Source organism: Macrosteles quadrilineatus, unplaced genomic scaffold, assembly GCF_028750875.1.
Source record: "Macrosteles quadrilineatus isolate MER2022 unplaced genomic scaffold, UCM_ALF_1.0 Scaffold_8__2_contigs__length_117827958, whole genome shotgun sequence".
Taxonomy (NCBI): domain Eukaryota; kingdom Metazoa; phylum Arthropoda; class Insecta; order Hemiptera; family Cicadellidae; genus Macrosteles; species Macrosteles quadrilineatus.
Genome location: NW_026542601.1, coordinates 113,406,768 through 113,427,360, shown reverse-complemented (window position 1 = coordinate 113,427,360; position 20,593 = coordinate 113,406,768). Strand labels below are relative to the sequence as shown.

General features: G+C 34.8%; 1 protein-coding gene across 2 annotated transcripts in view; it reads left to right on the top strand.

Moving 5' to 3' along the window:
* The window catches only part of LOC128999802 (gamma-aminobutyric acid type B receptor subunit 1-like), a 75,281-nt gene that overhangs the window by 29,978 nt on the left and 24,710 nt on the right, over positions 1–20,593 (top strand). For both annotated transcript variants that reach the window (XM_054426483.1, XM_054426484.1), the window contains exons 2-3: positions 8,364–8,405; positions 19,855–19,953. In XM_054426483.1, coding sequence (XP_054282458.1) covers positions 19,860–19,953 — 94 coding nt within the window. In that variant the 5' untranslated portion in view covers positions 8,364–8,405; positions 19,855–19,859. The remainder of the gene's footprint in view (positions 1–8,363; positions 8,406–19,854; positions 19,954–20,593) is intronic.

Genomic DNA, 20,593 nt, shown 5'->3' with positions numbered 1-20,593 from the left:
CGTCCACAACAAACCCTATGACATCAAATTTTAATTCTATGAGCTGCATTTGCCGCAATCCAGGGAGTTCGTGAGATGCGTTCCACAAACTAACAATACCACACTGTACTGAAACGAAAATCAGAGCGTTGTTGGTGTATGTCCACAGTAGTGAGTTCTATGCTTGAAAGTTGTACCAAATATTTATTAAAGTTGGCATTATTTAAATAAATAAACCCAGTTAATACGACTTAACGTCAACAACACCTTTACTCCTTATATCAATACAGTAGTACAATTTAACACTGTACTACAAAATTAACTAACAACCTAATAATTACTTTAGTTTAATTTTAGGTTTTACTTTCATATCTTTAACTATTTTTAAACGTATATATTGCCCATGACGAACATTAAATTTTCATAAATTTACTAATATGAAAAGCCTAAATTCACATTAGGTCTACATGCAAAATACCCCGGCTAAAAAGTGTAAAGTGAAAGTTTAAAGTGTCTTTGGGTAAACTGTATACCCTATTTAAATGTATTTGTTTGTTCAAACTGAGCTGGTTTTAATACAAGTGACGATTTTACAAATAATAGTAAACTAGAGGACCCATGCTGCTCCGCAGCGTTAAGATAGATATAATATCCGAGATATAATCAAATTTATGATTTTTGATTGAGTAACACAGTATCTTGAGCTTAACTGATTCAAACGATCAATAGCTCAAATTAAAGCCTATAATTTACTAATTATTTTTAGTTTTAAACATGTACAAAAACATGCACAATACTGCATAATCATAGAAAACCCTTTTGGAAAATTATATTTCTGTTGGTTGTTCACCTTACGTTTGCTTTAAACTCGTCCGATTTGAATAAATAATAGCTTAAATGAAAGGCGGTATTTCACTGGAGGTTCTTAGACTAAAATATATAGGATTGTATAGTAACTCGTGAAATACATCATAAATTGTAGTAAGAACTCAAAAATATATCAAATTATGTTTTTTGTCGAGTAATACAGTAGGTAAATATTTGTCAATTATTGGCGAGCATGCCTTCATTTTGAGACCTCAATCATGAAAATCGGTCGTGTAGAAGAGCCAAACGAACTCGGAAAAGAAAACCCTAAATTAACTCCCATAAAAAATATAAGGGAAGCAATTTTGTTTACGTGTAGGCCGAGTGGAATAATAGATAATTATATGCCGATGCTTGATGGCAAATCTGTGCGTGCATTTCTTCAGTTTGATACCTCAATCATGAAAATCGGTCGGGTAGAAGAGCTAGAACTCGGCAAAGAGAACCCAAATTTTACTCCTATAAGAAATACATGGAGAGCAAATTTCGTTTACGTATAGACCGAGTGAGACTATAGATAATTATATGCCAATGCTTGATGGCAAATCTGTGCGTGCATACCTTCAATTTGAGACCTCAATCATGAAAATCGGTCGGGTAGAAGAGCTAAACGAATTCGGAAAAAATAGCCAATTTTTTTTAAATATTTAAGACAGTGTACAACTAAACAGCTTTTTTAATTTACTCCTCGTTTTTCCATTCACTATACATTACGTAACTTACTAAATAATAGAGCCTATATTTTATTCATTATTTAATGGATATAACAACTGTTAGTGTGATTAAACATTTTAGTTTTGAACTGGAAAGAATATGCTGCACTGTCGAGTTCTCTCAAAAACACGACGCAGCAATTAGGTGAACGATTCCATGAGGTGATGCGTTCTCAGCGACCTAGTGAACGACTCCATTAGGTGATTAGTTCTCTTGCCTGTGCCTGTGAGGGTAGGAAGAAGGGTGCTGGCCGCGGGAGAACGGGAAGAAACCGACGCGGTGAGGGAGATCTCCCTCAGTCCTAATGTCGCACCCCTGAAATTATCCGCATGGCTGCGCCTGCGGACCCAGAACGGACCAGGTCAAATTCAGTCCTGTTGTCACACCACCTGCTTTGGGAGGCATGAAGATCTTTAGTTAGATTTTCAAGGATAGAACATCATCAAAATATATTTGAATAAAAGAATACATTTTTCAAGAGGGTAGATTCTACCAATAGGCAAGCATGTTTCTTGAAAACCTTTTTCTCGTGTACATCGCAGGGAAAATATACGCATACTGAAAGATAATTCCCTGTAGATGTGCAGAATCCCGTTATATATTGAAATAGGCTCAAACATATTCACACAAATGAATTTAAAACTAAAAAAATTAGCATGGGCCTTATGGGCTGCCATGCTGCTGACGAAATAGCAACGAAATTTAAACAGAAAATTAAAACAAATGGAAGAAACTCCAATCACATGTTTGATTTACAGCGTGGGGCGAAAAAATAAGGAAGTTTGTACATTACGTATTTTTGGTCGAGTTTTCGACCTCTGGACGACCTCTAGTTCTATTCATTCCACTAAGTATTAAATGCCGAAAAAGGAAGAGCACATCATGCATTTTTAAACTTCATATTTGAAGTAGGGAACATATTTTATTACATACTCAACATTTCACTAAATTAAATTGTTTCCCTTACAATGTTCAATGGACATAATTTGTTGTTTCACAAATCACAAGTATTCTGTCAGTCACCAGATGTAATTTGGTCTTCGAAGAGAATCTATAATAGATTTGTGGGTTGCCGTAATTGAGGGGGGGGGGTTGGAGCCACCTGGAATTGTACCATTTTTCGATCGTCGAAGTCATTTTGAAACACATAAATGGGATACAATTCCTGCCCATACACCTGTATTATGACGGAATCTTGTTTGTGGTTCAACCCACTCTATAAAGCAAGGTACCAGAAAGCTGTTTCAACAGAAAAATTAAAAAATACACCTGTCTTTGAAAATAATGCTCTATGCCATAAAGTAGGGGCCAAAAGAAATTTGCTAGGTTATCAGATCCCTAATTACAACAAAGGGGCCTGATTCTGAAAAATAAATCCAAAAGAAATCGAAAAAAATCAATTGCTTGTCTCGACTTCAACCAGCCCCGGCTGATATGTTGGTTCAGATGTTTTTGAGTCCACAGACCCAATGCTTGTCACGTCTTGGCAAAGGCCTTGACTGGTCTTGTGTGCGTCATAATGGGTCTAACTAGTGAACAAGCGGGCTACTATGTTGCAATATTTACATATAGTGTTACAGTTGAGTAGTTGTTACTTGGAGGAGATCGCGACAAGAGAAATGTGCGGCGTTGCCAACAGAAATAACAGAAAGTTGCCATGAAACATCGACGCTATATGAAGACGTACCGTCTTCTCTTAGCCCACCAAGAGAACAAACGGACAACGATCTTGCAAAAATATTCACTTATACGATTACTGATTACACATGAGTTTTCGTTACCTTGGGGTTAGTATATCAAGAGTGTGACGTTGACGTTAGGAAAGCATTGTTGAAAGAGATTTACTTTGTCATGTCGTTTATAATCTTTGTGAATATTGACCTAGCATGTCCATACAGAAAAGTGTTCTTATAAATACTCTTATTACAATTGCATTGGATGAGGTATTCAAGTAAGAAATCATACAAACTATAAATTTCCTTTCTGTGACACAACATTACACAAACCATGTTACCATAACAGGGAATTCCGGGTATAAATGTGGTTTCGAGATAAGACAGATTGATAACACCTTGTTATAAGTTTGGTCTGAAGATAACAGGTTTTTTGACAGCTACAAATGTACGCCACTTGAGGATTTATTGTTTTTTTTTTTATGAAACATCACTCTTTTGGAGCTGGTATTTTCCATGTGTTTTATTGTTTATTTACATCACCAAACATATTTCAATTGACGTGAATACAATTGGTGAGTAGTCAACATTTTAAGCTTATCGGATTTTATCTTAGGCAATAGAGTCTTTCTGTTGAATTAATTGCAGAAGTTTTCACTCCCAACTTATACATCCATGCCGTATTATATCTGAGCTTTTTGATTCAGATTCTTCAATATTTACATGAAAATCATTTTTCTAAAGGATTTATTTGCTTAGAATCCGCCATTTCTTGCACGTCAACATATATTCATAACAGTAACCCAGATTCGAGATTGGAATGTGGGTTGTTTACAAAAATACCCTCAGAACTGTTATTGAAAAACAAAAACAGTACGTTCTGTTTGCTTATACATATTCTTCCTAATCATGGTTTTGGGTCGTAATTTTCTTTTTGTTAGAACCAATCTCAGTAGGTACTTGTATCGCACTTATTTTAATATTCACAGGGATACGTTTTTCTTTTTGGCATTGTTATTACTAGGAAGCTATTATTTTATCTAAACTGCGTTTAGAAATTTCCCATAACCATAAATCTTAAATTTTCAGTCAGATCAAAATCAAATCCTATTTTAAAAGTTATGTTTATGTTTACTATAATGCCTCTTGTAGAGTCTTCAATATTTAATTTAGTTATGTTTGATTTGAACAAATTCTGTTCAAATTTATTTAAAACATAACGCTCAAAAATATGGTTTGACTATAATTGTAATACTAAAACTAGAAGTCTACTTGGGTTTTGGGTATCATAGGGAAAATAAAAAAAACCAACATTTTATTTAGCTTGTGTTCGAAAATAGATGTTTACACACATAATACATTTTGTGGATTATCAAAAAGTGATAATAAAGGCTATAAGAAACCCCTGAAAGTCTTAAAAACACGTAGAGTCGAGCACCAATTTAAAAATGTTTAGTAAGTATTAAGACATAAATAAATGATTTGTTACTGATTGATTGGTATAAATTTAATATATCAGAAATATTTAACAGTATTTATTTTTAGCAGATGTTTACTAAAATGATGATAACATTTACAAGGATTATACACGTTATGCAGAAATTTCTTGGTGGGAAATCAGAGACGACAAAACTAAGATAGCATTGATCCAAATGTTAAAATTGGATTGGAGGTTTGGCTAAATTACCAATTACCCAGCAGGAGAGCAACAGACAATTCGATTAACATTCAGGAATGTCACCAATTATTGGTTATTTCTCAAGATCCACCATCAATTTGTAAACCCTTAACTTCGGCTGTCACCCTTAAACCTTGAGATGTTGCAATTAGTTCTAATTGTGTAATGGTTCTTTAATACCGTAACATGCCTAAATGAATTTAGTTTTATCCAAGATGAGGATAGTTTATTTTGCAAAGTAATGGAGCACAATGGTTTTAGAGCGAAAAAATATATCTAATAGAAAAGTTTCCAACAATGATATCGCGAAATCCTCGTCCTCAATGCTACCTTTGTAAAATATGTTTCGTTTGATTAAATAATTGTTGTTTTCAACGAAAATGTTTCATTCTGATTGTTTTCAGTCGAAATGGCAAAGTTAAAATTTTTTGGCTATTTACTGTATTTTGTTTTGCATGTACCAATAGTTTGTCCGAGTATTCTCTAGTCTCTACTACATATTTTTATACCTCTAGCTCTGACTATTTTCCTGTTATTCCTTGGAATGCATACTCTGTTTTGAAAACATAAATCCTGTCAATTGACCTTGAAGTTGATCACGAAGGTATTCCAGTACCTACACCAGTAAATACCTCACTCCTCCCACTTACCATATCGAGAATATCCTCGAGGAAAGTGAATCGTGTTTACAGTACTTACGTAATAGTAACTCCAGTTTTTATTTGCTTGAAACTCGTCACTGATTCGTTAGTTGAGTGCAAGATAAGAAAATAATCAGCTGATGAGCTTAAGCCTTGGCACATCTTACGTAATTCCTCGTATTGTTGTTGATCATTGTTGTTGTATAGTTGGTTTCACAACAATGTAGTAGCTCCTATATCGTAATACATCAATTGCAACACTCTAGAAAGACCATAACAAGATCGTCGTGTTAATTTATGCGCATTTAGTTGTATATCTAATAAGGAACTTAAACAATAGTTCCCCATTATACACTCATTGATAAGATTGAAGGTCGATTTAGCAATAGACTGTACGAGATTCCTAGCAAAATGTACTGTGCTCACAGGATGTTCAATAATTAGTACAGTAGGGTGTCTGCACCAACAATTAATGTTTTAATATTAGAAAATTAGAAAAATCTTTATTGTTGCAATATTACATAGAAATGTACAAACAATTCAGAAATATAAGAGCACACGAAACAATAACCACCAAGGTTAATCAACCTGATTTGGTGGAATTGCACAATCTACTTTGATACAATATGCAAATGCAATGAAACAGGCGAGAAGTGTTTTAAATTTAAATATTTGGGTTACCTATTAGGTTTATTGTTAGTCATATCTTATCAAACTATAAAAGCTATGCAATTGGATATTGTATTTATATATTTTATTGTAAAGTTTTAATTCCGTTGAAAATGTATCAGTGGATTGATAAGACTGCAAGCATTGTAAATAATATTGATATTTTTACCTTTTAGGGTTCCAATTCGCTGAAGTTCGCGACGCGTTTCGTCAACACAAATGACTTCAGTCATTGACTATATATACCTACTGAATATACCTATAGGTATATATAGTCAATGCTTCAGTTTGGTGTTGCCTTGCATCATCAGGCATCTTCATGAACATCCTTTAATAATATTAAAAGGCAAGTATACTTCTTGAAAACCTTTTTTCTCAGCTCGCACACCATCGCAAAATCTAAGCATACTGCAACAAAGATATTTGCCTGTATATGTGCAGAATCAATTTATAATTTTATTTAATTATAAATTAAAATATGTTAAAAAAATACGCACAAAAAATGAATTTAAAATGTTATAAAAATTAAGATGGACCTTATAGGTTTCCATGCTGGTGACGAAATAACGGATAATGACTATCACATGTTTTATTTACAGCGTGGGGTGAAAATAGAGAAGCTTGCACAATACATATTTTTGGTCTAGTTTTCGACCACGGGGCGATCTCTAGTTTAAATAAAACCGCCACACAATCATTTACACAAAAAACATTTCACATATCGGTATTGTCGCGGTGGCCACATTAATTCACACAATTAATTCTAGGCGGCGACCCCCAGAATACATTAAGGAACCACCCCAATTTTAAAGGTTTTAAAACTGTTATACACTCAAAATCCAGACTGATTGTTATCCTAACTATACGTGATAGTTTTGCCTAAATGCTTTCTACACGTAAAAAGGCGCCAATGTTTAGGCGCCCAGCGTGGCCGGAAACATTAACAGGCGCCCACGTTCAATGCCCCGACCCGCACATGAATTGTCTCATTGACTTTAAAACATAGCATTGTTACATCTGGGTTGTCAGCTTTTCTGTGTTAAGCTAAGCATTGGAACTTGTACGTCGTCGAAACCTGTTAATACGACAATTGGATGATAGCATAGATAAAACATTCTCTTAGTCTATGATGATAGTTTTTGTTGAAAACATAAAAAAAAAAACATTTTTCATATGTGTGATTCTATATCTATACTAATATATAAAATGCTAATGGTGTCTGTCTGTATTTGTGTTACTAATAGATGCAAAAACTACTGCACCAACCGGGCTTAAATTTTACAAAAATATAGTTACCATACCAAGGACCATTATAGGACTATTCACATTTCGATACTGACTGTAGACTTTGCCCCTTTGGCTTTAAAGGTTCTGAGGTGAACATTTTAAAAGTAAATATTGATTGGTCTCCATGGCTGCAATGAGAACACTTAATAGTATTTTATAATGTTGAGGCAATTTTGCTCACAAAGCAGATGAAGGAAAAGTAACCATTCTTAAGGTTTTTGCTATTCCGTTCAGAACGCCGTTCATTTGACTCTACTATTAGTAGAAGCATAGCCACAAAGTCTATTTGTATATGGTGGTAGACACTTTTGCCTCGATAGAGAGTCGATTGCACTCTTAACTTATTTTCTTCAAACATATGATATCGTGGAAGTTGAAATTGATTTTTAACAAAATAGATTTCAATATGGTTGAGGTTGACTATATCGAAGATCAGTTGGGAACTCTAAAGATTCTCAAATACATACTCATTTTGGTTAATCTTCACTCAATCCATGATCAGTACTTATGAAAGATCAGGTTTTATTAGGTCCAGTTGTGAATTCAATGTTTCTAACTTTTTACAGTCCCTGATTTGGTATTTAACATAATAGTTTTATTTCCATTGGGTTAGGGTAAGTTATTTAACATAATAGTTTTATTTCCTTTGTTAAGGGGTTTTTTTCATACGAATAAAATACACACCTTATGACAGGAGGAAATGTAAAGTGTTATATGATCTAGAACACACAACAGGTGATATGTTTGTTACTATCTTTACCGTATAAACATTAAAATTTAACAAAAATATTCAGGTCGTTACTGAATTAGTGTATAATATCTCAACAACTAGCCTAACTGTTTTCTTGTTTTCAGGAAACAAAGAAGTATGACCGTGACATCTTAATTACAAACCTGGTGAGTACGTTTATTAGTTACAGTACTAGCTGTTTGCCCGTTCTACGTAGCCTACACGAATCTTATAGTAAGTTGAAACCTTTATTCAGAACAGGAGTTGGTTTGCATATTTATTTCGAAGCTCGTTTGTCGTGTCTAGTTCATGTCCGGTGACACTGATCGCTAGTGTCGACGAAATTTGTTTATATTATTTTAGGGTTCATTAATGGTTTGTGCTTTACTGCTTGGTTGTACAACTAGGGGACGAATTATTTTTCGTGTATGGATAATTTTATTTGGCTTAAACAAGGTTTTAAATGACTAAGATAACAATAAGAAAATTGTAAAAAAACATGACCACTACAGTACACCTGACAGAACTAATATTAAAATTGGCTTCAGCTGTTCCATACAGATAAGAAGGGAGTATGTTTTATCTAAGGCAATGTACAATGGTACTATGGCAATTCAGAGTACACAGGTTTGCTGCGTGGGGGTATTCAATCTGGTCAGCTGTTCTGATAAGCCAGTTAGTTGATTAACCTATGGCGTTGCTGTGGGCGGTCACGTCATTCCTAATGTCCTGTGTTAACACGGGAAGTAGCTTATTGAGCTCATTAAATTAACCTCTCAATGAAAAACGAGAATTCTTTGGGCATTAATGTCAAATGATACTGTAGTAATAAGTCAAAGGTTGCAATTGGATTGCCGTGGTGTAGCTTGCAAAAGAATACACAGTATGTGCCTTATCCTTATATATAATACGTGAAGGCGATTTCTACAAAACACTACTCCTCCGTTAATAATGGACGGATTTTTACAAACGACGTGTCAAAATAAAGTATTTTTTGTGTAGACGCCCCCTTTCACCAATTCATGTAGTAAAAATCCTCGGGCTTTGCCCCACAGGCCATCAAAGTTGGAGTTTCTCCTATAAGATTAACATGGGGGAATCTAAATATTTGATTGGAAACTTTGTCCCCACTAATTTGAGAGAACGGTTGGGCGTAGAAACTTGGTAGAGGTGTCCAAAGAAAGGTCTTGGTATGTAGATGAGTTATCAAAAGATCTTATATCTATTGTACGGGTTGGTGTGTGCCTTTTTCGCCACTTTTGCCTACATTTTATCATATTATTCTACAAAATATCAAATATTTATGTAGAAATATCTGCTCTTATTGTGTCTAATAAAATCGAAACTTAGAAACATTGCCTAAAATGGTACCTATCTTGACAAATTATTTGCACCTGCCTATATTACGGACTTTGGCGCACTGAATTAGTAACATTATTGAAAATAACACGACATTTTGGCTGTAAAATATGGTACAAAGAGAAAATACTATTTAAGCAGCTACTGTCATGACAGAAAGGTCATATTCCTTTTAAACTAGATCACATAATCCTTTGACTGGGACGGGTGGCGTCGTCCTGTAATCCAGCTACTAGGAGGTCACGAATTGTGAATATTTATAGGAATGCACTGTGGATGCGATACTCCCTGGTGTGGATTAACATCCGCACGAGTGAGTACTACGACTACCCGCAGTGCTATCCTGATAATTATACCAATTCATAAATAAATACCAATGCAAAACAAATGGTTCCAATTCAACTATAAACTTTAGGTCCCTTGGTTGCCATTCGCTGTATCGGCTATTAATTAACAGCTGTATCTAAAGAATGTCGGCCTTAGTCACTAACAAGACTACAAGATCGCGCCACTCATCCTACACTCATCTCCATTCATACTTGGCTTAAAATACCTACTATGAATGGTCGCCATAAAAAAACGTATTAAAGGATTAAAGTATTTTAACAGTATTTTGCAGTATTTTTGCTTTTTGGAAATGTTCCATTGCTATGTCATTTGCATTATTTATTGTCAATGAAGCCACCAAGATCATATGAACTAGGAGGCCCCTAACAAGTTCAAGAATAAAAGCCAACTTTACTTCATGTATTCCACTACACCAAACATTCCGTAGAGAGATTATATTGACACTTTTATGTTATTGATAAGGCCGAGACAACTAACTGACATCCCCCATGTCAAGGAATTCCAGCTTTATCAGTAACCCCACAGTCAATTTCTCAAAACTATGCTAGAGGGTTCATTCATTGGCACAGAAGTACGATATGAACTGACGCTACGTGACGAAGGAAAATGAAACTTACACTGTCTGTAACGGATATACCTCCCTTTGAAGTTAGAACGTGTCTTCTCAACAAACAGATATTTTTTCTCAAACACTGATGAAGTCGCGGAAGTGTTAAACTACAAGATCCACCAATACGATTTAAATACTATTTAAAGGTTCTACCAAAGGAAGAGATACCATATAACATACTAATAATAACTCCGATGACGTACAGGATAGGAAATATTTTAATCATTGAATGAACAACCAAATTTGGCAACTAACGCAATATTGTTATTGTTTTTACACTTATTACTTTTTGAGCAATGTTAAATGCTCAAAATATGTATATTTCACCCAATTCATCGCAGTTAGACGAATTAACGTAAGCCTTGAAAGTAACCGTCGATTTCGACGGGTTTCCCCTAGTATCACTAGATTAGTCTAGTAAATTGTTAATAAAGCAAAGGTTTTAATGAATGATACTGTATATCAATTGTCTAACAAAATGTAATATTGGTCTTGGGAATTTTTAATTTTGGGAATTAAATTGTTGTCTATAATTATCTTTTATTAATCTTACTTATAATAAATTTTAACATTGCAGAGTAATTAACCTTTAGTATAACTTTCTGTATCTGAAAAGATTACGTTTGTTTGCTTTTGATGAAACTATCAAAGAATGCTACTCAAAAGCCTATTGAAAGAGGTTTTGTATAGTTGTATTGTATTATTGAAATAACAAATTTGTAATTTGTCTACAATATCGTAGTTTGGATCTATCGATGTATCGATATGAACACGAAACACAAATAGCAGTAAGCTAAATCGAGGGTACCTCTTCTTTAAATGAGTAGGAACGGTAGCAGTTATTTCTAATATACATTACATTCTGTTCCCTTAGTTATTTTTGAATGTCTATATACAATCGACTTTTTTACACCTAAAGAACGCAATTAGTTGTGGGAACTTAGCTACACATCTTCGCTAGTCTACACATTTTTGTCATTACACTGATTTTTCTATCCTCAGATACGAATTATCTACTAGAAACAACAATATTGTACGAATGTTAGATAACGCTATCAATCAATGAGAACTCTCCAGAATTATCGTTTAGGAAGTTTGAAATGAAAATAATTATTCATTCCAAACTTAAAAATTATTCATTTAAAAATACTTCATTACTTTGAAATGAAAAGCGTCTGACGCTAGCGATGATCGTTTGAGCGATAATACAAATAACAATTGTTTACGTTTCTCTTTATTATGTGGCTCAAGGCTCGAGTTATGTTTACGTCAAGTTGAAAATAAAATTCATTTTACTATTTATTTTATTGACTTTGCAACTTGTATAGGAAGTTTAATATATCAATTTAGGTTGTTGCTTATCCTATTACGTAGGCCCTACACAGCAGAGAATAAAGCACACTATAGACTTAACATGATAACATTTAGAAGACATTTATCTGTCATCCACATTCATTCATAACGGGCATACACATAATACGTTTATTAGATTTTACTTTCGGATCGGAGGTCTACTTGTTGTATCAAAGTCAAGGTCAGCATCGATTATGCATTGTTAAAAACGTTGCTACACGTGTAGGCCTAGAGGATCGTTCACTTAATTCAAAGCTTACTTGAAGCGTGATCTTGCGTTTAATTGTGGCGTTAAATGCTGAAAGGACTTGGATAGAGGATCTGGGAACCTTCGATATTTTTGGAATCGCAAATAATTGCAACATTTCAGCGGCATTTGAAACACTGGGTTTCAAACAAAGAAAAGTATTGTATATGGTTCGCAGCTTTGTATAAATTACTATGAGGATAGGAAAATTATTTCAGTTTGTGATATACAGGAAGTTGTTGATAAATGATCAATAAGTTGTACGAGATCGGATTTGTATTGTTTGGTAAACTAAGGTGTTGAAATAAATCAAGACAATCTTTATTTTTACGGAACTTTTTTTTAAATTTACTCAAAAAGATGTGTATTTTATTTCATTTCTCCCTTTTCCTACAGTCACCTGACAAAGTGGACTTCCTTGCCCTGATTATAGTACAGAAAGTTGTTAATTGCTGCATTCACTTAATTTTGCCGCACGCTTTTTCTCGCAGTACTCTTTTTTTGCTTCGCTCCATTATTCCAACCAAACAACACAAAACGGCGTGATTTTATTATGCACAATCCGTGTACGCTCGGAAAAGATACTACAACTACGATCAGCTGGTGCAGTTGTATTGTTTCCAATTTCGTTCAAGCTTGAATTTATCCTAACCTAAAAACGTGTTGTATAGTGTTTCAGAGACTAACTGTTTCTATGCTTTATGCAGAGTTTCTCAAAGTGTGGTCCATGGACCCCTAGTTTTTTGGGGGGTCCGAAAAAACATTGTAATCAAATTTATTTATCATACTTAGCAAGCCCAATACATGCCTTGCCTACGGAAATATTCGGTTAATAGGGGTTAGGGGTGGGGCTAATCGTATGGGGTCCGCATTACGTATATAATTAATTAGGGGGTCCTTGAGTAGATGAAGTTTGAGAACTCCTGCTTTATGTAAGTAGGAAATAGTTATTTGTGCAACTAGTGAGAAAAGTGAGCAATTGACTCACTCGAGAGAAATCCTTACTCACGAATTGTTTCTCGAGTGAGGCAATTGTACTTTGAACTCGAGTTGCACATTATACTTTTCCTACAGTTACCATAAAACCATAATTTGTTACCATAATTTGTGAAGAAACATAACCTATTTTTACACAGAAGTGAACTTTTAATATAACATTTAATGTGAAGTGACAAATACAACAGTACAACAGCTGACCAGCTGATTTACAGCCAGTGCTGCCAACGTATTTCGCGCGCATACGACGTTGACTGCATGCTACTACAAGACTATTTCGTGCCTTCACGCTGCAAATCTGGAGTGAGACAAAGTAATTAGAGTGAGACAATGTTAACATTGTCTCACTGATGAGTGAATTGGCCACTTTGCTTTCTCAAATCAGTGAGAGAACATGTACATTGTTAGGTAACTGTAGGAAAAATATAATGTGTTACGTGTAACACGAGCGCAAATTGTCTTTGCAGCACTTGAGAAACTTTCCACACTCGCCTGTGCGCGCGGCTCGTGCGTAAACGTTTCTCTTGTGTGCCACTTCGCCCACTAATTTCAAAAAGAACTATTTACCGTACTGGATGATACATTTAAATAAGTTCCCAGACATTAAGAGTTTTACTGAAAACCTCGACTCGTATACAACTCACTCCCACTCGTGCACTTTCAGACATATTGACAATTGCACTTAGCTAAGCACTACATAACGATGTTTATGTTGTGTTGTCCCGAGTGCAAGGGTGTGGCACTGGCGAGACGTGGCAAATGTAAACAAGAATTAGAAAGAAGTAAAGACGACGCCGGACGACCTTGGCTAACTGGACTAGCGTCCGGTTACTGAACACAAAAACCGCAGCCCCTCTCGACTGGTCAGCTTTCTGCCTTGTTTACCGACACAGCTGTTTCGAAACATGGTTTTAATCACTGAGCTAAAATTATAACTGGAGGTAGCACTGCCATGGCAGAAGTCTGTCAAAAGCGTGTCGCTGATTTTGTTAGGTTGGTATAGCAGCAGGTTTTTCATCCAATAACATGGCTTCTATAACTAGGTTTGCATAGCAGTGAGTTTTTTCATCCAATAACATGGCTTATTTATAACTCACACCTCACGCAAACATGGCGGCTGGCGACACGCATCGTTGACATTCAGTGCTACCTCCAGTTAGAATTATAGCTCAGAGGTTTTAATACATCCCAGCTTGTGAAAAATCAGGCGTATGAAACATGTTCCAAAAACAGTTCAGTTGGTTTTGGTACTGCAGGATTTGGAATAGCCTATAAAACATGTAAAAAAAAACCAATTCTGTTGGTTTTGGTGCTGCAGGATTTGGAGTAACCTATGAAACATTTTCCAAAAACAGTTCAGTTGTTTTTGGTACTGCAGGATATGGAGTAACCTATTAAGCATGTTCCAAAAACAGTTCGGTTGTTTTTGGTACTGCAGGATATGGAGTAACCTATTAAGCATGTTCCAAAAACAGTTCAGTTGTTTTTGGTACTGCAGGATATGGAATAACCTATGAAGCATGTTCCAAAAACAAATTCAGTCGGGGCTTGGTACTACAGGATTTGGAGTAGCCAATGAAGCATGTTCCAAAAACCAATTCAGTCGGGGCATGGTACTACAGGATTTGGAGTAACCTATGACACATTTTCCAAAAACAGTTCAGTTGTTTTTGGTACTGCAGGATATGGAGTAACCTATTAAGCATGTTCCAAAAACAGTTCAGTTGTTTTTGGTACTGCAGGATATGGAATAACCTATGAAGCATGTTCCAAAAACTAATTCAGTCGGGGCATGGTACTACAGGATTTGGAGTAGCCAATGAAGCATGTTCCAAAACAGTATGTTCCAAAAACCAATTTAGTTGGTTTTGGTGTAACTGGATTTAGATGTAAAAAAACTAGTTGGTTTTTGGCTACAATGAGTGGAGTCAGTTCATACGTTGTTCTTTAGTTGTGTATTCAATTTACAGCCCAAGTTATTATTTACATTTAAATGCAAGTTGGGTCAGGTTAAGATGTTTCATTTTCATAATGTCCAAAAATATTATATATGAAGAATGAAAGAACAGCGTGCTCAATAAATACAATTTATCAAACTGAAGAGTCTACAAATATACTACTTTGTACCATGCATACTATACCCCTAGCAATATGGGAGTGCAAGTAGTGAGTGTAGTTTTAAATAATGTTACAATCAATTACACATAGCGAATGTACTAACAAAGTACATTCACCCTTTACCACTTGATTTACAACCTCAATTGTCCGTTTATAGCAGTCGACTCCTAGCGTCTTTGCCAGAGTGGTGGGGGAAGAGGGAGTTGATAACAGATAACGGACTACAAGGCCGACTCAAGGTCGTCTACTAGGTCGTTACTCCCGTGCTGTTTGTAAATAACACGGCCAATTTGCACGGGAATAGCTGCATAAACCTTGCTTTGGGTTTCAAGGTTGCGTCAAAGCTGCGCAAATCAAAGATTCTTCAAACCTTTATAATTCGCTGGTTGGTTTGCGACTTTGTGGAAATCACTAGGAAGCAATTTGGGACGATTTTTAGATAAGTACGTGAATTTATTTTCTTGACACATTTCATCTGTTTGTTTTTTAAATTATCATAGGAGCTACTGTTTTCACGTTAAGTGCCATATTAGTTCGTGCTGTGGTCTTTATTTTTAATTTTTTTGGTGTAATTGATTAATTGATATCCATACACAAAAGCCAATTAGTACTCAGATCCGATGGATACAAGGGGATTGTTGTTTAGCATCCAAACTACCGTAAAACAATGTACTAAATCACTTTAATTCTTCACTTATAGCTTTCCGAGGTGTTAAATAAAGAGCTTGACGGATGCAGTACATTGTTTTCCAACGTCTTATATTTTATGTCGAGGAACAAGTTTTCCGTAAGAATTAATTGTAGTTACTAGTTTGTTTTTGAGTTTCACAAAGATACTATGTACTGTAATTTTAATGTCCAACAAGAGGTGAACAATGTGGTTTTAAACCGTCTTAAGTAAAAGAGAAGTTTCTAAGCTAATATTTGTCTTTGCAGAAAAGAGAAATTGATTAACAACAAATTTCAAATGTAATTTGTTTATTGACAAAGACTGATGGTTTCGAGGAAGGTTCATTAGAGTGGACAATCAATCAATGCAAAATGAGTCGTTGGGTAAAGGGCATGAACCATCTTTAAACATACAGTGTAGGCCTAGTTGATTAGTGTTCTGTGAACAAATTAGTTTTGTTACGTCATAAGTGTAAATAATTACAAAATACATGGTATTTGCATGTATAATACCCTGGTGTTGATATTCGTTAATTAGGTATATGACCAAATAAAATGGGTACCGGTACGCAGCTGGGCTAATTTTAATCGAAATATGAGTGAATAAGTGTAAATAGAGTGAGGGGTGTGTTTTCTTTAAAAACAGCTGATTTTTCTCTTTTGTGACAAAAAACAGCTGACATTACTTAATTTGATTCTTTGAAACAGACACGCACACTTACTTGGTTGTGTATTTTAAGCTGAATATGAATATGAATGCAAAGTGCTTGTATATAATGGAGTCCGGAGGCATCCAGAGGGTCGCCCGTTCGAACCCGAGATGTCAGAGATTTTTTTTTATTTGATGACGCGAGACTAGGCCCAACTGTCCTTGATCTGCATGATCATATGGATTTTAATCCTGATTGATTAAACAGCTGATCTCACAAAGCTACACAGATAATCTCACTCGGAGAACTCACTCTCAATCATATGTGTTTAAGTCACATATGATCAAGCAGATCAAGGACAGATGGGCCTAGTTTCGCGTCATCAAATAAAAAAAATCGCTGACACCTCGTGTTCGAACGGGCGACCCTCTGGATACGAGGGCCTTAACAGCTACCCAACCATAGAACTTGAAATACATTTGTGTTTTAATATAGTCCTTCGATGTTTAAGGGTTAAGTATAGCTATGACAAGCAGTATATTTTTCAGATCTTTATTCCATTGTACAGTACTTGTTATTTTTATTTACAAGTCAGGAACGTCACAAGAAACAAAAATTGTTCTCGCTGAATGCACTAAATTCTTATTTAGATGAACAACTTTTAGTCCCTAAAATGGAAGAGATTTAATTCCTCTTAGAACTTTCAACATTTCGTCCTAGACACAAACGACAAAGACGACAGACGTCAAAGATAAAGAGAGAGCGAACATCAAAGAAGAGACCGAGACGGCGCCTTACTTTCTCCCCTTTGATACAAACTACTGTACCACTTACACTGTCAACCTGCATCTGATAAATACGTCTTTTGATCATTTCAGCCATAACTAAGGACCTTTGATTATTTTACTAACTCTGGTGACTTTATAGTCTGTATGATGGAACCTGTCTTCTGACCCTTCGTCTACCTGGGACTGGGTTGGGCCCTAAACAATTGGTTAACCATTCCCTTAGGTATAAGGTATACCGGGGCTAAGGGGTCTGGAGTTAGGTTCCAGTACATAGAGTATAAACACAAAAAAAGAGGGAGGGAAGAAGAAACTATTCTGTAGTGATATGTGTAACTAAGAGGTTGTATTAATCTGAAAGGGGGTGGATAGAAAAAAAAACAGATTTCCCAATGAATGCAATTTAGAAATTACACTTTACATCTTTCAAAATCGTGTATAAATTTGATAAATGATTAGATTCCTACATAAACACTTCTATATATGTTTTAAATACTATGGTACGTTTAAAATTCTAAGAATCAGTAATACTTGAAGACAATTCAAGTTTTCACTTATTCGGCAATTACCTGAGATTAATATGCAAATTGTTTATAAGATAATAAATAATTTATTGATTCGTTTTTTGACACTTTTATTTGTAATTGCATTTATAACATTTAGTATTAGGCCCCGGCCACACGAGGCGGTTCAACCGCGCGAAGTTAAGCCGCGCGAAGTTAAGGGCTTCGACAACACATTGAATCAAATGAGAGTGGCCACACGAGGCGAAGTTTAGCCGCATGTGCGGTTGAGCCGCAGCATGTCGTCCCCCGACCGCGCGAAGTTAAGCCGCGTTGGAGGGGATGACACACGTAGTCTTATGAGAGTGGCCACACGATACGGTTCGACCGCGCGGCAGCCGCGCTCATTGGAGATATTCTTCGGACATTTCCAGTGGTATTTGAGTTTGTTTTGTGTATTTTTTACCGGTTGTGTGGTGTTCAAACAATGTTTGATACATATGAACTCCGAACTATGGTTTCGCATGTGCTCGTAAAAGGTTTGGAACACAAAAAAATATTTTTCCATTATGAAGGGATGGACCCAATGATTTATGTTAACGTTCCAGATCACCACACGCTTTTAATGCACAAACTAACATAAGTGTTTCGCCCATGACTAAAAAGAGTGAACTGAACTATGTTTTAATAAAGTACTGATACTGGGAAAACCCAACAGGAAGCGGTTCATCCGCCCCGTGTGGCCAGGTACTTCGCGCGGCTTAACTTCGCGCGAAGATAAGCCGCGCGGCTTAAATTCGCCTCGTGTGGCCGGGGCCTTACATTTATTTTTTTACTCTCAATATGTACTTTTCTCTAGAAATTATATTGAGGCTCTATTGGCATTCCGTTAGGCCTACTTTTTTAAAATGTTTAATTTAATTATTTTTATAGCAATTCAAAATCGAAAGTAACCAAATAAGTTATTGAAAATATATAGGCCTATACGTAGTTCAGTTTTCAAGGAAATTAATCGATATTCACTTCCCAAATCGCCACCTTTAATTTTTAACCCCACCCCACAGTTAGTATACATGTAATAATACCAAGAAAACAAAATTTGTATTGATGTAATATTATTATTTAAAAGTTTTATTGTTAATATCATCTTATACCTCTTTATATAGAATGAATAAAAATTGTTTCGTTGAAGAAACGTCAAACCAATAACGGATCAAGATATATTTATAGTAAAACATTTTTAGTAAGTCTGTTAAGATGAAGATGAAGATGCGAAACCTTTCATCAATAGACAAAAGTACAAACACACTTTATGAACCTCTTCAGAACACCTACTACTCCGCCTACACAACGTAAAAATAACTTGCTCGAAATTGTTCTTGACTCGCTTTGAAAAATCTTTACTTGATCGAGATCCTTTTAAAAATAAGTAGTTGCAATAAATTTTACAATTCAAGCACAAACTTAATTTTTTTAATACTTTTTTTATGACTATGCTAGACTTGTGATTTGTATTGATTTCCTAATCGTCCCAGTGTCGTAGATATAACCATAGATAAAATGAGTATAGACATATTTTAATCTGTGTGATATAACATTAACTATAGTTATTTTGAGAATATTTTTGAGAAAGGATCTATTTGTTAGTGATTTAGAGAAAAATAGGGTTTTCGTGGATACAAAACAAAATGTACACACACTAAATAGTTTATACAAAATATATATTTTGTTTCAAGCTTTCCCAACTTCTGAAATTGAACATTTTGCTTGATGAGCCCTTTTTATGATGCTACAAAATACTTTCTATTTATACAGTTGTCCTTCACAAAATTTAGGTAGAAAAGGGGGATGTTTTTCTGGATCCTCCACCAGAAAACCATTAAAATAACACTAAAGTTGTTAAAATAAGATACTTGTTGGGTAAAAATAGCATATATGACCAACGATTACCGGAAATTAATTTTCGTCATGTTGGCAGGTGTGATGGAGGTTCGCTGGAGACTGCTGTTGGTGGCAACACTGATCATTTTCAATCTACTACAATTTGCTCATTCAAAATGCCTGCTAAATATACCAGGTAATTCACTAATTTATTATTTTTATCAACAACATACACAACATTAATCAAATTAAAAGGTTTTCAGAAAATTGTAATAAGTAATTTAAGATTATAATCCCGTTTTGATTTGTGTTAAAACTTTATTATTTTGTATAAATTACCAACGGGTTTTATCTTTTATCATAGACGGAGTATGCTAATCTTTGGTTTTATTGTTCATTTTTTTGAATTTAAGATGTGTTGATATCAATAACAAGAATTTTAACGGGAACAAAATAAAAAATTGTTTACCTACATCAGTAAATTTATTTCATGTTATTTTAAAGAAGATAATTTATAAATAAAAGCACTTTTTAAAAATGCAACATTTTTAAAAGCACTAAAAAGTATAACATATTTTTTTATGAATATGTGAAGAGAATAAATACCTGCTTGTAAGATTTAAAACGAAAAACGTGGGGTGCATGCAATAGCTAATTTACAATTACCTTCACCTATTGAACTTATTATCTATTACATGCACCCCACGTTTTTTGTTTGAAATCTTAACAAGTATTTATTCTCTTCACATATTTATACATTATTTTGTACTTTTTAGTGTGTTTAAGAACATTGCATTTTTTTAAATTGTTTTTATTTATAAATTATTTTATACTTT